Source organism: Bubalus kerabau, chromosome 1 (genome assembly GCF_029407905.1).
Source record: "Bubalus kerabau isolate K-KA32 ecotype Philippines breed swamp buffalo chromosome 1, PCC_UOA_SB_1v2, whole genome shotgun sequence".
Classification (NCBI taxonomy): Eukaryota; Metazoa; Chordata; class Mammalia; order Artiodactyla; family Bovidae; genus Bubalus; species Bubalus kerabau.
Window position 1 is genome coordinate 104519781 of NC_073624.1, and position 15600 is coordinate 104535380.

At 34.3% G+C, this 15600-nt stretch overlaps 1 protein-coding gene across 12 annotated transcripts in view; it reads left to right on the top strand.

The window, feature by feature from the left end:
• Positions 1-15600, top strand: part of CEP290 (centrosomal protein 290) — a 96664-nt gene that overhangs the window by 49896 nt on the left and 31168 nt on the right. For all 12 annotated transcript variants that reach the window (XM_055586111.1, XM_055586092.1, XM_055586135.1 and 9 more), the window contains 11 exons: positions 394-545; positions 2626-2737; positions 3490-3945; positions 4709-4873; positions 5859-5966; positions 6684-6818; positions 8990-9256; positions 9827-9934; positions 10557-10756; positions 13308-13521; positions 14986-15123. In XM_055586111.1, the coding sequence (XP_055442086.1) occupies positions 394-545; positions 2626-2737; positions 3490-3945; positions 4709-4873; positions 5859-5966; positions 6684-6818; positions 8990-9256; positions 9827-9934; positions 10557-10756; positions 13308-13521; positions 14986-15123 (2055 nt within the window). The remainder of the gene's footprint in view (positions 1-393; positions 546-2625; positions 2738-3489; positions 3946-4708; positions 4874-5858; positions 5967-6683; positions 6819-8989; positions 9257-9826; positions 9935-10556; positions 10757-13307; positions 13522-14985; positions 15124-15600) is intronic.

Consider the following 15600-nt stretch of genomic DNA (forward strand, 5'->3'; position numbering starts at 1 on the left):
AATTTCTCAGGTCATTCATGTTATTTTGTTTGTTTTAACCAAGTCATTAAATAATATATTAAGATTTCATTAATATTAACTATTTATTTATAGACGATATAATTGAAGTAAAATGTAACAAGCATTTTAAGCAAATTAAGAGTATCATAGATTTCATATCTTACTAGATTGTGAGTTGACCAATGTAAATGACTTGGTGGGTTGACATATAACTAGAGTTTTCCTAATTTGTTCCTGGCTTTTTCTCTCCTTATCATCTTCAATCTATTCTTCATACTTGACACCCAAGTTAGTATCTGGACTAAAATAAAGAGGACTGCAGGATTCTTAAAGGTATATTAGGAAAACTTCACCAAAGCTAATGTTTCTGAACATCTTTTGTTATTTTCCCAGCTTACCAGAATCAATTTGGAGGCACAGAAAGTGGAACAGATGTTAAGAGATGAATTAGCTGATAGTGTGAGCAAGACAGTAAGTGATGCTGACAGGCAACACATTCTAGAATTAGAGAAGAGTGAAATGGAACTAAAAGTTGAAGTATCAAAGTAAGTGCATGTGCAAGTTTTAGTCATTTGGTTAGCCGTGTCCATGTTCGTCATTTGGTTAGCCATGTCCATGTTCGTCATTTGGTTAGCTGTGTCCATGTTCGTCATTTGGTTAGCTGTGTCCACTGTGCTTTGTGTTATGAAACCTCATTACAGTGATTAAGGGTAATATCCTTAGTGGCAGTTGATGCTGGTTTCTTTTTATATAGAACTCTGTTAAGTAATATTGACTTCCCTGGTGGCTCAGATGGTAAAGCGTCTGCCTATAATATGGGAGACCCAGGTTCAATCCCTGGGTCAGGAATATCTCCTGGAGAAGGAAATGGCAACCCACTCCAGTATTCTTGCCTGGAAAATCCCATGGATGGTGGAACCTGATAGGCTATAGTCCATGGGGTTGCAAAGAGTCAGACACGACTGAACAACTTCACTTTCACTAAGTAATATTTACAAGATTGATATTTAACTGGAATAAATAATAATATTGGAGAGGAAATAACTTCTCAAGATTTATATTTATCAGAGTCCAGTATTACAGAAAGCACAGAACTTGGCATCAGGACCCTATGAAATCTATTTTTTTTCACATACTAGTATTTTTTTGGAAGGAAGGGTTGTGGCATTTATTTAAACTTAACTTACTAAGAGAGTTATAGTATATCTAGTTATAATAGGGTTGCTGTAAAAATATAAAGAACAATTCAGATTTGATTCAGTTTGCATATCTTGGGTATCTACTGTGTACTGTGTGTGGGCTCATTTGCTAAGTCATGTCCAACTCTTGTGACCCCATGAGCTGTAGCCCACCAGGCTCCTCTGTCCATGGAATTCTCCAGTCAAGAATACTGGAGTAGGTTGCCATTTCCTTCTCCAGGGAATCTTCCCAACCCAGGGCTCTAACCTGCTTCTCCTACATTGGCAGGTGGACGAGCACCTGGGAAGCTACACACTGTGTACTGTGCTGTGTATTAAATATTTATTGAATCATCCCAATCCACTTAATAATCCAAATAACATTTGTTGTTTTCATTTTATATAAAGAAACAGTTTATTCTCTTAGAATTCAAAATATATGTAGGAGGAAGTACTATACACTAGGTAGATGCTTGTATTCATTTGCTTGTAATCATGTGTTAGCTGCTTTAGAGTAGTATGAGGATCCTTGAGTTGATTCATCAAGCTCAGGTAATTAGTAAAAAAAGTTATGGCTAACCCATAAAGGTATAGCCATTGTTTTGGAACCTTGTTTTGGTAATATCACTAATTTCCTGCCCTTTCACTATGAAGGACTCCTTTATTCTTCTTATGTCATGGACCTCACCTTTTTTAGTAAACTAAGTTATAATTAATCATTTTGTCATATATTAATTGATTAAGACTCATATAACTGGCAATGAGAGTTTCTAATCAATATGAGGAAACCAGACTTATCAGTTACACTGAACTAAAATTATTCCAGTCCAAAGTAAAATGCATTTTACTTCACCTATTTAATCTTATCACAGTAGTCATATAGGGCATTTAATAATTATCATCAAGCTCCCCTTCTTTTTTGGTAATTGTAATACATATATAATCTTTTTCACATTTCTGCTAACTTATAAATTAAAATAAAGCCAATCAAAGCATCAGTGACCTTGAAAATTTAAATTTCTATAGTCTTAACTGTACAATTTGTCAAGTAAGCCTACCTAATACCTTATTCCAGCTATACCAAACCATGGTAACAAGTGTCTCATGAAAAAATTTGTGAGAGGAGTTTGTTGGCCATTTATGTTTGGGAAATGTATATGTACAGATTGAGATCCTTTTTTACTTTAGAACTTCTCAGAGCATTTGATATGATACTGCGTATATGAATTTTCAAGGGAGAGGAATGTTGAGAATGGAGTGGTTAAAACCTGTTAACCTCTCATGGAATTATGTTCCATGAAATACTTCAGGAAACTTTAGTATTTCGTAAAAAGAAGAGATGCTGCAAGCTAACAGCTTTCCACAAGGGTCTAGAAATTGGAAAATCTAGTATTTATTTACTTAGAGTATGTACCTAATATATCTGAAGTATCTTATTACTTCCTAGACTGAAAGAGATTTCTGATATTGCCAAAAGGCAAGTTGAAATTTTGAATGCACAACAACAGTCCAGGGAGAAGGAAGTAGAGTCCATCAGAACACAGCTGTTAGACTATCAGGTATGTGCAGTATTAACTCTTCTACATAGAGGCTTTTCTTTTCCAAAATTTATGTTAGATATAGGGATCATTTTGTAGTTTTAATCAGGATATATCAAATAGAGGCTCCTGTTTTTGGTAATTGTAACTTGATTAAAAAATTTTAATTTGAAATGCCATTGATAACACAGGAAAGCATTTAAATGTTTACAGATGCATTGTACCAACTGCTGGTCACAGTTCAGACAATGGGGAGAAACATGTCTTTCATAACAGCGTTGTTCCTTGTATTTATGTATAGGTTTCCACATATTCTCACATTATAGTTTTTTTAGGATTAAAAAACTACCCGTTGTCTACATTAGTATTATTATCAGTATTGTTATTTACATATGGAAGTTTAAAAAAAACTTAGTAATATTCCAGCTGGTATGTAGTTAGGTGCCAGATTTAGATTTTAAATAAGTTTCATTCTAGTTCTTTTTCTTCTGCAGTCTTTTGCAATTTATGTTTAAAGCAAGGTTAGATTTTAGTAATTGTTTTAAATTAGTAAATTCTGTAATATTCCAGCTGGTATGTAGTTAGGTGCCAGATTTAGATTTTAAATAAGTTTCATTCTAGTTCTTTTTCTTCTGCAGTCTTTTGCAATTTATGTTAAAGCAAGGTTAGATTTTAGTAATTGTTTTAAATTAGTAAATTCTGATTTTTAAGGCCATGATAAGTTTCACTGGGAAAACTTGAAACTTACTACAAATATTTATTTTTTATGTTAGGCACAGTCTGATGAAAAGGCACTGATTGCCAAGCTGCACCAACACATAGTCTCCCTTCAGGCTAGTGAGGCTACTGCTCTTGGTAAGTTGGAGTCAGTTACATCTAAACTGCAGAAGGTGGAGGCCCATAATTTGCGCTTAGAGCAGAAACTTGATGAAAAAGAACAAGCTCTCTTTTATGCCCGTTTGGAGGGTAGAAACAGAGCAAAACATCTGCGCCAAACAATTCAGTCTCTACGACGACAGTTTAGTGGAGCTTTACCTTTGGCACAACAGGAAAAGTTCTCTAAAACAATGATTCAGTTACAAAATGACAAACTTAAGATAATGGAAGAAATGAAAAATTCTCAACAAGAACACAGAAGTCTGAAGAACAAAACACTGGAGATGGAATTAAAGTTAAAGGGACTGGAAGATTTAATAAGCACTTTAAAGGATGCCAGGGGAGCCCAAAAGGTAAAACACTGATTTTAAGTTCAGTATTTTCAAAAGAGTTACATAATAATTTTGAGTTAATATGTGCCTATGTGGAAAATGCTTAATATATGAGCAAAATTCCAGATATAATTTATTAATTTAGATTATATAAATTAGGAGTTTGGGCTATCAGAATATCTGTTTATAAATAAAATGAGACTCCTCTAAGCCATAGTTTCAGTAGAAATGCTTAGAGTGTAATATCAAAGAATTTTAAACACTCGAGAAAAGTATATATTAATTAAATACTAATTGTAATTGTTCTTAAACATTATAGTGATTAAACAAGTAGTAGGCCTACATTTATTTTTTAATGTAATTTTGTTTTTACTCTTATTTGGAAGGAATTAATGAAAAATAATTATTTTGAAATTAAATTTTATTCTCTAGGCTGGAAACATTTGGGATTTTTATTTATGAAAGTAAAACCAATGTTGCAATTACACACAAACACTAAGGACCCAACAAATACATGAAAGTAAATGAATAAATAAATGTGATTGTTAGTGATATCTGTTTCAGCATCTTTTGAAAAATGTTTTATGTTAAGATTCTACATATTAAAAAAGTCTATAGAAATTCTAAATAAACTTTTCTTTTTGGCACAACCAAGGATAATTTTATATCTTATTTTATTTTAGAATGTCCACTAATTTGAATTAAAATCATTAAGATCAGTAGAGAAATACATTATTTATTAATATAATATTAACATTTGTATATGTAATTTATAAATATTTAGGTAATCAGTTGGCACACAAAAATAGAAGAACTCCGTCTTCAAGAGCTTAAACTCAATCGAGAATTAGTCAAGGATAAAGAAGAAATAAAATATTTGAATAATATAATTTCTGAATATGAGAACACAATCAGTAGTCTGGAGGAAGAAATTGTGCAGCAGAATAAGGTTTCATTTTATATTTATTTTGGTGTTTTGTTGCTAAGATTTTTAATATAACAACATTGCATTGATGACTACCTTATTTTCCTAATCAAGTATAGCTTCTATTATTATTCTTATAAAATATTGTTTGTTATTTTTTAAGCTATTATAAAAATACATTATTCATTTATTTAGTTGCATTAGTAGTCTTGAAAGGAAGAATTCATAAACAAGTTTATTTGGTAAGTTAATTTTTGTTTCACTGTTGGTTATTTGAATTCACCTTTACCAGTTTCTACTGGCCGTCACTGATGGAATAAGGCAGCTTGGTATAGAATAAAGCACAGAAGCTTTGGAGGCAGATGCAGTTCACTAAGCAGATGCTTACTTGCCTTAGACATTTTGTTGTTCCTTCTGCTTAAGTTCTTCTTACCTAAGATACCAGTATTATTTATGCTTTCACTGCCTTCTGATCTTACCTCTAATGTCTTACCTTATCAATGAGGCCTTCACTAGTTACCCAACATACAACAGTAAATTTTATCATCAAGATTCCTTAAATACGGATTACCTAGTTTCATTTAACTCCATAGCACTCATTGCCCTCTGACATATGACATACTTATTTGTTTACTATCTCCCCCTCAGTAGTATATAAATCCTGTGGTGAAGGGGACTTGGTTTTATTTATTGCTGTGTTCTCATTGTCTCGAATAGTACTTGCCACATAGAATGTGTCATTAAACATGTTTTGGATGAATGGATGGATGGATAAATGGATGGGTACATGGATGGGTTGAAATCCTGACTCCACACCTGCCTGTCCTTGTCATCTTAGGCAAAAATTACTTAATCTCTGAATTTTCTTCCTTTTTCCTTAAAATGAAAATAATAACAGTGACCTCAAATGGTTTTTGTGAGGATTAAAGAAGAAAAACGTATGTAAAAATTCTTCTCATAGGCCTGGTGAGTGTCTCTATGTGTGTATGACCCAACTATCTTTCTTTAGTTTCATGAAGAAAGACAAATGGCCTGGGATCAGAGAGAAGTTGAGCTGGAACGTCAACTAGATGTTTTTGACCGTCAGCAAAGTGAAATACTAAGTGAAGCACAAAAGGTATAAATGATTAATCCTGTTTCTACTCTATAGCAGGACCTATAATGTTAACCAATAGAAATATTTTCTAAGTTTGGATGGAATTTTATTTTTATTTTTCTGTTTATTTATTTTTTTTTAATTGGAGGATATTTGCTTTACAGTGTTGCATTAGTTTCTGGTATACAACAGTGTGAATCAGCTATATGTATACGTACATCCCCTCCCTTCTAAGCCTCCCTCCCAGTCGCCACATCCTGCCCCTCTAGGCTGTCACAGAGTACTGCGGTCAGCCCCCTGTGTCATAGAGCAGTATACCAGTATCTATCTATTTTACATGCGGTAGTGTATATACTCTTTCAATTCGTCCCACCCTCTGCTTCCCCTGCTGTGTCCACAGGTTCATTCTCTACATCTGTGTCTCTATTCCTGACCTGCAAATAGGTTCATCAGTACCATTTTTCTAGCTTCCCTGTATATGTGTTAATATATGATATTTGTTTTTCTCTTTCTGGCTTACTTCACTGTATGACAGACTGTAGGGGTCATCCACATCACTACAAATGACCCAATTTTCTTCCTTTTTATGGCTGAGTTGGAATTTTAATTGATGATATCTTTTTATGTGTCAACTATAAGTGGAGTTTAACCATGTCTTGTCATATAGTTGTAAAAATTAATATTGTTATTTCCAATGTTGCAACTGCTTTTTTTAAAAAAAATTCTATTTCTCAATAGTTTGAAGAGGCTACAGGATCAATGCCAGACCCTAGTTTGCCCATTCCGAATCAACTTGAGATTGCTCTAAGAAAAATTAAGGAAAATATCAGAATAATTCTAGAAACCCAAGCAACTTGCAGATCACTGGAAGAGGTAATTAGAAGGATTTGCATATTGTTGTTGTTCAGTCGGCAAGTCTGACCCCAAGTCTGACTCTTTGTGACCCCATGGACTGTAGCATGCCAGGCTTCCTGGCCCCTCACCATCTCCTAGAGTTTGCTCAAGTTCATGTCCATTTCATTGGTGATGTTATCCAACCATCTCATCCTTTATTGCCCTCTTCTCCTTGCATTTTGATAAGTGTATTATTGGATATACTTCTAGAATTTTATAAGTAATATTTTTAAATGAGGATGAAGCATAAAATGATGAATCTGTTGCTTATTCTACTCTACTTTTCTTTAGTCTTTCTTTTGCCGATAAAGAACAGTAGATATGGCTAATTTGAAATCACTCTTCTTTTAGTCATTACTTAGCACTTTTGGGCACACTCGTCAGTTGCTAGCATGAAAGGAAACCAAAAGAGCATTTGACTGTAGCTTTATGAGCAATGTGTTTCCTTCCCCTCAATGATCAAGAATTATTTTCATCCTTGTTTATTTTTGTATCTTATTTTGAAGCATATATTCTAAATTATGGATCAGTTTTCAGTTTATTTCTTTTGGTGGGTGGTTAAAGGGCTTGAAGGTAAACTAGGAATTGTTTCTTAGTTTAATCTAGGTCTTAAATTTGGTTAATATATGGTCAGATCTATCTTCTTTATTAAATTATACAGAAAATAGTATAAAATGAATATATTTAGATGTCAACTAAAATGAAAATCATATTACTGTAAATACATTTAAAATAATTTTTTAAATTGTGCATTTTTAAATCAACCAAAGAAACTTAAATTGTCTTCTATATTGTAAATTTGTCATTTATGTGAATTGCCACTGAGTTATTTTATTTTTGAGTATTTGCTTAATTCTGTTGAGGAATAAATACTATTTTCTGTTTTGTTTTGAGAAGCTGCACATTTTATAATAGAGATCCATTGACTCAGACCACTAAAATTCCAACTTTTATACTTTGTTGACTTCTGTGGGTTACTCTAGGAGAAGACAATGGCACCCCACTCCAGTACTCTTGCCTGGAAAATCCCATGGACGGAGGAGCCTGGTAGGCCGCAGTCCATGGGGTTGCTAAGAGTCGGACATGACTGAGTGACTTCACTTTCTCTTTTCTCTTTCATGCATTGGAGAAGGAAATGGCAACCCACTCCAGTGTTCTTGCCTGGAGAATCCCAGGGATGGGGGAGCCTGGTGGGCTGCCGTCTATGGGGTCACACAGAGTCGGACACGACTGAAGTGACTTAGCATAGCATAGCATAGCATAGCATGGGTTACTCTTCTGGTGCTCTAATGAGTCAATAAATCAAAATAAAAGAAATGATTTATTACATTTTCTTTATAGATCTATCACCACCCACATTTCTATTTCTAAAACTATAAGATCTAAATACAGTATTGTAACTAAATTTCATTTTCATCATAACAATGAAGCTTCTAACATATATAATAATCTTATAAATATGCATGTAGATAACTGCGGTCACATAGAAATACAGTTTAACCTTATTAAGACTCTTGAGAGTCCCTTGTACTGCAAGGAGATCCAACCAGTCCATCCTAAAGGAGATCAGTCCTGGGTGTTCTTTGGAAGGACTGATGTTGAAGCTGAAACTCCAACACTTTGGCCACCTGATGCTAAGAGCTGACTCATTTGAAAAGACCCTGATGCTGGGAAAGATTGAAGGCAGGAGGAGAAGGGGATGACAGAGGATAGGATGGTTGGATAGCATCACCAACTCAATGGACATGAGTTTGAGTAAATTCTGACAGTTGGACAGGGAGGCCTGGTATGCTGCAGTCCATTGGGTTGCAGAGTCAGACATGACTGAGAGACTGAACTGAACTGAAAGTAGCATTTGGCTATTAGTGTGCTTCCCTTGTAGCTCAGTTGGTAAAGAATCTGCCTGCAATGCAGGAGACCCGGGTTCGATTCCTGCATTGGGAAGATCCCCTGGAGCGGGAGATCTCAACCCACTCCAGTATTCTTGCCGAGAGAATCTCATGGACAGAGGAGCCCGGTAGGCTATAGTCCATGGGGTGGCAAGAATTGGACATGACTTAGTAACTAAACCACCACCACCAGTCTGACTGAAATTCAGATGAAGCTTTAAAAGGAAAAAAAGTATTTTTTTTAATGATTTATCATTACAGAAACTAAGAGAAAAAGAATCTGCTTTGCGGTTAGCAGAGGAGAATATTCTGTCAAGAGACAAAGTAATCAATGAACTGAGGCTTCGATTGCCTGCCACTGCAGAACAAGAAAAGCTTATAGCTGAGTTCGGCAGAAAAGAGGTGGAACCAAAATCTCATCACACATTGAAACTTGCTCATCAAACCATTTCAAATATGCAAGCAAGGTTAAATCAAAAGGAAGAAGTGTTGAAGAAGTATCAACATCTGCTAGAAAAAGCCAGAGAGGTATTTGATTATGTTATGCTGTCTTATTTATTATGGTGTTTTTAGACAAATGCCAAATACTATTCTGCCCTTAAGTGGTGTTTCATTTCTTGTTTTCAAATGATTCTGTTCAGGTATTGTTACTTTCACGTGATTGGATTACAGATCTGTCAGTAAAACTGGCAGTTTGTGTTATTGACTGAGTAAACCAGTAATGGTGTTCATGGTGAAACTGTGATTTCAAGTTAATAGGTAAAGATTGAGGCAGTAAGTTAGAATGAAATCCATCACACTGGTATCAGTAAAAATCAAATTTGTTAGAACTTTAAGGGGTAAAAAAAATCTGAAATTTAAAAATTGCTAGAAACAAGTTAAAAGATAATGAATCCATATTATTCTAATATTAAGAATAAATTATACTCTAAGGCTAGGCTTGTCAATTTGAACATGTGCTAGAGAAATGTATGCACATGTTGTTCCTTCCCTCTCATAAGGATTTTAGTATATTAAAGATAAAATATTTAAGACTTTTAGAATGTAAATTTATTTGAATCACAATGTAAGCTATAGTTTTAATTTGTTATAAAACAGGAACAAAGAGAAATTGTTAAGAAACATGAAGAAGAACTTCATATTCTTCATCGTAAATTAGAACTGCAGGCTGATAATTCACTCAGTAAATTCAAAGAAACAGCTTGGGTAAGATTACAGTTTGGGTAAGAGTCTAGGAACTTTGTTCTATTCTTTATTGATTTTTCAGACCATACAGATGAAAATTTAGCTCTGTTTTGGAGGAGAGGGGATTGGAAGCCATCCTACATTTTTTTTTTTTTTTTTGCCAGAATAATCTGAAAACATAGCTCTGATCATTTTTTTCCCTAGACCTGCATTTGTTATAGCTTACTGCTGCCTAGAAAATCATGTTTCTATTTCTTCCTCTGATCTCTGTCTGTCTTTTTAAATCTGTACCTGTATCTAACTGCTTTCTGAATTCAGTTTATTCTTGCCTCTTGATCATTGTATTCTGTATGTGCAAAATGACCTGTCTTTCTTTTCCTAACATGCAAACCTTACCTTCCTCAAACTTTAACTCATTAATTCAATCAACATTTATTTATTGATCCTTCCCTACATGTAGGTACTTTGCCAGATGCTGGGAATACGAAGAATAAGATCTCTATTTCCTGTCTTCTCTAAGCCTTCATTGCCTTCATTACATTTTAGATTTGATATTGTTTTGATCATTTAAGGAACCAAGTTAAAATTATAAGTATGGCATTGCATTGTACCTGCTCATGGCTAATATAATGATATTTCATAGGATTTAATAAAACAGTCTCCCACTCCAGTTCCTACCAACAAGCATTTTATTCGTTTGGCTGAGATGGAACAGACAGTAGCAGAACAAGATGACTCTCTCTCCTCACTTGTGATCAAACTAAAACAAGTATCTCAAGATTTAGAGAGACAAAAAGAAATCACTGAATTAAAAATCAAAGAGTTTGAAAATATAAAATTACGGTAAGTCTTAGAAATATATTGTAAATATAGGAAAATGGGAATAATGATATAATAAATATAAATGTAAGCATTTGTTATATCATGCACTGGTCTAAAAATATTTACTATATTATCTCATTTTATCCTCAGTACTACTGATGATATGGGATAGTCACTCCATTTTGCAGATAGGAAGCTAAGCTACAGAAGGCCTCAGTAACATGCCTAGGAGAAGATGGGAAAGCCATGATTTGAATCTAGTCAGTCTGACTCAAAAGATTCTTGTGTAGAATCTCATCTTTAACCTTTGAAAATTTCCTTTTTATTATCTGTAAAGGAAAATGACAATACTTACTCTGGCTCTTTCAAGGTGGTTATATGAAGGCCAAATGATGCTATGTATGGAAGTAGTTTGAAAATTTTAAAGTAACATAAATACAAAACTTTTATTTATATACCTGTAACAGTTTGTGGCCCCACTCCAGTATTCTTGCCTAGAGAATCCCTTGGACAGAGGAGCCTGGTGGGCTGCTGTCCATAGAGTTGCACAGAGTCGGACACGACTGAAGCGACTTAGCAGCAGCAACAGTTTATGGCATACATTTAAGGCTCAAATATTTGTTGAATGAAATATTAATCTTTTTTATTAACCACATCAATAGTGGAGGGCTCAAAGCATTCTCTATATTAGAAATTCTAAACATTGTTCATTCATTTATCAGAGTATACATTTTAAAACTAAAATAGGTATAGGAGTTCCCTGGTGATCCCGTGGTTAGGGACCAGGATTCAATCCCTGGTCCGGGAATATTGCACATGGAGCAAGGCAGCAACGCCCACGCTCCACAACTGCTGAGCCTGTGCACCGGAGCCTGTAGCCTCAACTGTTGAGCCCAAGTGCTGCAACTGCTGAGCCCTGCATGCTCTTGAGCCTATGTTCCACCACAAGAGAAACCACCTCAATGAGATGCCCACACACAGCAACTAGAGAGTAGCCCCCACCACTCACCGAAAGCCTGCATGCAGCAGCAAGGACCCAGAACAGCCATAAATAAATAATAAAATAAGATAGGTTTATATTTAGGTATTTTGTAATCACAGAACTATCTCTGGTGCTCAGTTTCTTATCTGAAAAAAAATGAGAAAGTAAACTACTTGACTTATAATTCTATTCCATCTCTGAGGTCCTTATTAGAACCTTTGATTTATTCATTTATCCAAGATGCTTCTGACAAAGCTAACACTATTTTTGCTTTATTAAGAAGCTGCCACTTTAAATGAATTATTCTCTAAGAGAAAAGAGAATTAAAGTAGCATGTGGTATATAAGTTTCTGTCATATTTTAGAGCATAACATTTCTCTCATTTCTGAATCTGATTCTTGGATGTTGAAAATAATCAACTTTTGATATCACCTTGTATATTTACTGTTTCACCACCTGAAACACTTGAAGTTATTGTTTTGTACCTCTGTCATTTTAGCCTAAAGTTAATACTTTTATTCTCTGTGTACACAATGGTATGCATATTTTAATGTGTCTTAGGAAATTATAGTTCTGTGTGATTTCTTTAGTGAAGCCTTATATTTTTACAGTATGATGATTATTTAAAGTGACTTAAGTTTTTGCTGTATGAAACAAGTCTCAGATTGTTTAATACTGTACCTGATAGTTTAACATACCTTTCATTGAACAAAGTTTAATAATTTGAATATCAATATTGATCGCCTTATTAATGTAGTATCAATGTAAGTACAGTGAACTGGATGTAATGATGTAATTCCATTTATGAGACTAATATTGAATGAGCAGTAGGACTAATTGAATTTACTAAGTCTTTGTGCATGAATGCGTGCATAGTCACTTCAGCTGTAAAAAGTCTTTAGTTACTACCATAGTATCTACTTCCATATAGTATAGAGCTACAGAATTATAGATGCAGTACTGGTGACTTTACAACCATATACAAATTAGGAGTACACATGGATGGTTTCTGTGAAAGTTTATATTTTGTCTTTGTAAATGTCACTATAGGGCAGTGATTTTCAAGCAGAAGTGATTTTGCTCTCCTCTCCCCTCAGGGACATTTGATGTAGACATTTTTGATGAATGACTATGAGTAGTACTGGCATCTTGTGGGTAGAAGCAAGGAATACCGCTAAATGTTTTAAAATGCATAGACAGTAGCCCCCACCCCCAATGAAGAATTATCCAGCAAAAATGTTAATAGTGCTATGGTTGAGAAACCCTTATATAAAGCAAGCAGTTGCATCTTGCAGGACCATAATATTTAAAGTGTTATTTTGTTCATTCTCTATATTATTTCATCTAGAGCCACAAATTACTGATGCAGTTGTTGCAAAAACATAGTAGGCAGAAACTGGAAGAAAGTCTATTTTATGTTAAGTTAAATAGTAATTAAGTAAAGAATTGTTCATCTTTCAGGATTTAGATTGAGACTTAGATTTTTAAGGATACTGAGGACCAAACATTTGTTCTTTGTAAAATTTGTATCAATCAAACTGTTAATTGCAGCAACCACGCTACTGAATACATATGTTTGCTGTATATTAGGCTCCAAGAAAATCATGCAGATGAAGTGAAAAAAATAAAAGCACAAGTAGAGGATTTGAGGTGTCTTCTGGTGCAATCACAAAACGAGTCACAAAGTTTAAAATCTGAACTTCAGACTCAAAAAGAAGCAAATTCAAGAGCTCCAACAACTACAATGAGAAATCTAGTAGAAAGGCTAAAGAGCCAATTAGCCTTGAAAGAGAAACAACAAAAAGTAAGTAACAATAGAAAGTTAACAAGATTTCAAAAAAACATGTGGTAGAATGCTTTTAGTGAAGATTTGTAAAAGATGATAGCATGCATCTCTCTCTTGTAATAAAAAGTATAAGCATTATCTTAAGCTGTTAAGCAAGTTTGGGTTTTTCAACATAACTCTTTTAGAAAACCCTATAAATTGGTGGTGTTTTTAAGTTCAAATATAGTCCAACTTGGGCTTTCCTGGTGGCTTAGACAGTAAAGAATCTGTCTCCAATGCAGGAGACCTGGGTTTGATCACTGGTTTGGGAAGATCCCTGAGGAAGGAAATGGCTACTCACTCCATGAAGAATTCCATGGACAGAGGAGCCTGGTGGGCTGCAGTCCATAGGGTCACAAAGAGTCGGACACGACTGAGCTACTAACACTTATATCTATGCATCGTCTAACTTATCTTTCTATGTTATCAGTCTGATTTGTGGGTTAGCTATAGGAAATAAAGAGAAATCTTCTTGAAAATATTTTCTCTCCTTTTCTGTTAGGATGCTCTGTTACTGAGGCCATTTTGAACAATTTAAATAATTGAAAAATTTTAAACAATTCTGGGGATTAAGAAGGAGATAGGATAAGAGGAGGAAAGATTAAAGGAGATCTCAGAGACAGTGCTGTGAAAAGGAGTTGCTCAGTGGATTAACAGGTTGATTAGTTTGTTTTCCATTTATCTCAGATTTTGTATATAATTAACTGTTTTAGAAGGTGCTGTTTTTCTGTGCTAGCTCATGAAATTTATTGGCAGATTTTAAGTCTTTTCTAATCTTGTAACTTTGTCTTCTTAAATTCAATTAATTTCACATGGAAGCATATATTAAATGAGTAATTTAAATAAACATTTCAGCTTAGAATTTTGAGAACAAAACATGTCTGGGTTGTGTGATGCAGATTGTTTGATTTAATGCTGCTGCTGCTGCCACTAAGTTGCTTCAGTTGTGTCCAACTCTGTGTGACCCCATAGACAGCAGCCCACTAGGCTCCTCTGTCCCTGGGATTCTCCAGGCAAGAATACTGGAGTCGGTTGCCATTTCCTTCTCCAATGCATGAAAGTGAAAAGTGAAAGTGAAGTTGCTCAGTTGTGTCCTACTCTTAGCGACCTCATGGACTGCAGCCTACCAGGCTCCTCTGTCCATGGGATTTTCCAGGCAAGTGTACTGGAGTGGGCTGCCATTGCCTTCACCTTGATTTAATGCTAGATTTTCACAATTACCATTATCAAGATTTTGAATTCTCACACTCAATTTGGGAAGAATTGAGTTCACTTACTAATGGAAATCCATTTGAAACAGCTGGATTGTTTGTGAACACTGATTAAACATATGGTATTATAAGAGAATAGTTTAAAGTAATGAATCTTATGTATATTTTATATTACATGTTTCTCATATAAAGTGTCATTTTAAAAAAATTATGTATGGTTTGAAATTTTTAGGCACTTAGTCGGGCACTTTTGGAACTTCGGGCAGAAATGACAGCAGCAGCTGAAGAACGTATTATTTCCATGACTTCTCAGAAAGAGGCAAATCTCAATGTTCAACAAATTGTGGATCGACATACTAAAGAGCTAAAGGTGATCATGAACGTGTGCATTCATATAACAGAGTTCCCACTAATTCCTGTTGGAAGAAAATTCACTTAGATATATAATAATTTTGGTAATGAATAAGGAATTTATTCTAATAAATAATTAGTGCATAGATGTACACATACTCACAGTTTTGAACACTAAATATCTTTACCATATTCACTGAATATCGTCTTGAAGGTTAGTAAAGAGTAGTCCATTATAAGACAGTCCTCTTAATAGAATTAAATTTAAGAAACATTTTTCTTAGGCTTTTTAAATTCTGTATTGATAAGTGAGATTAGTTTTTGCTAAGTTCATAATATGACTTAATTGGCTTTCCTTTTTTAGCCCCTGAAATAGTTTATGGAAATTATGTAGTCCACATTTAATCTATAGGGCTGCCCAACATTAAAGCCTTTTCTTTTTTAAATTATTTCTTAATATTTTAACAGTGTATTATTTTCTTACCCGGTTATTAGG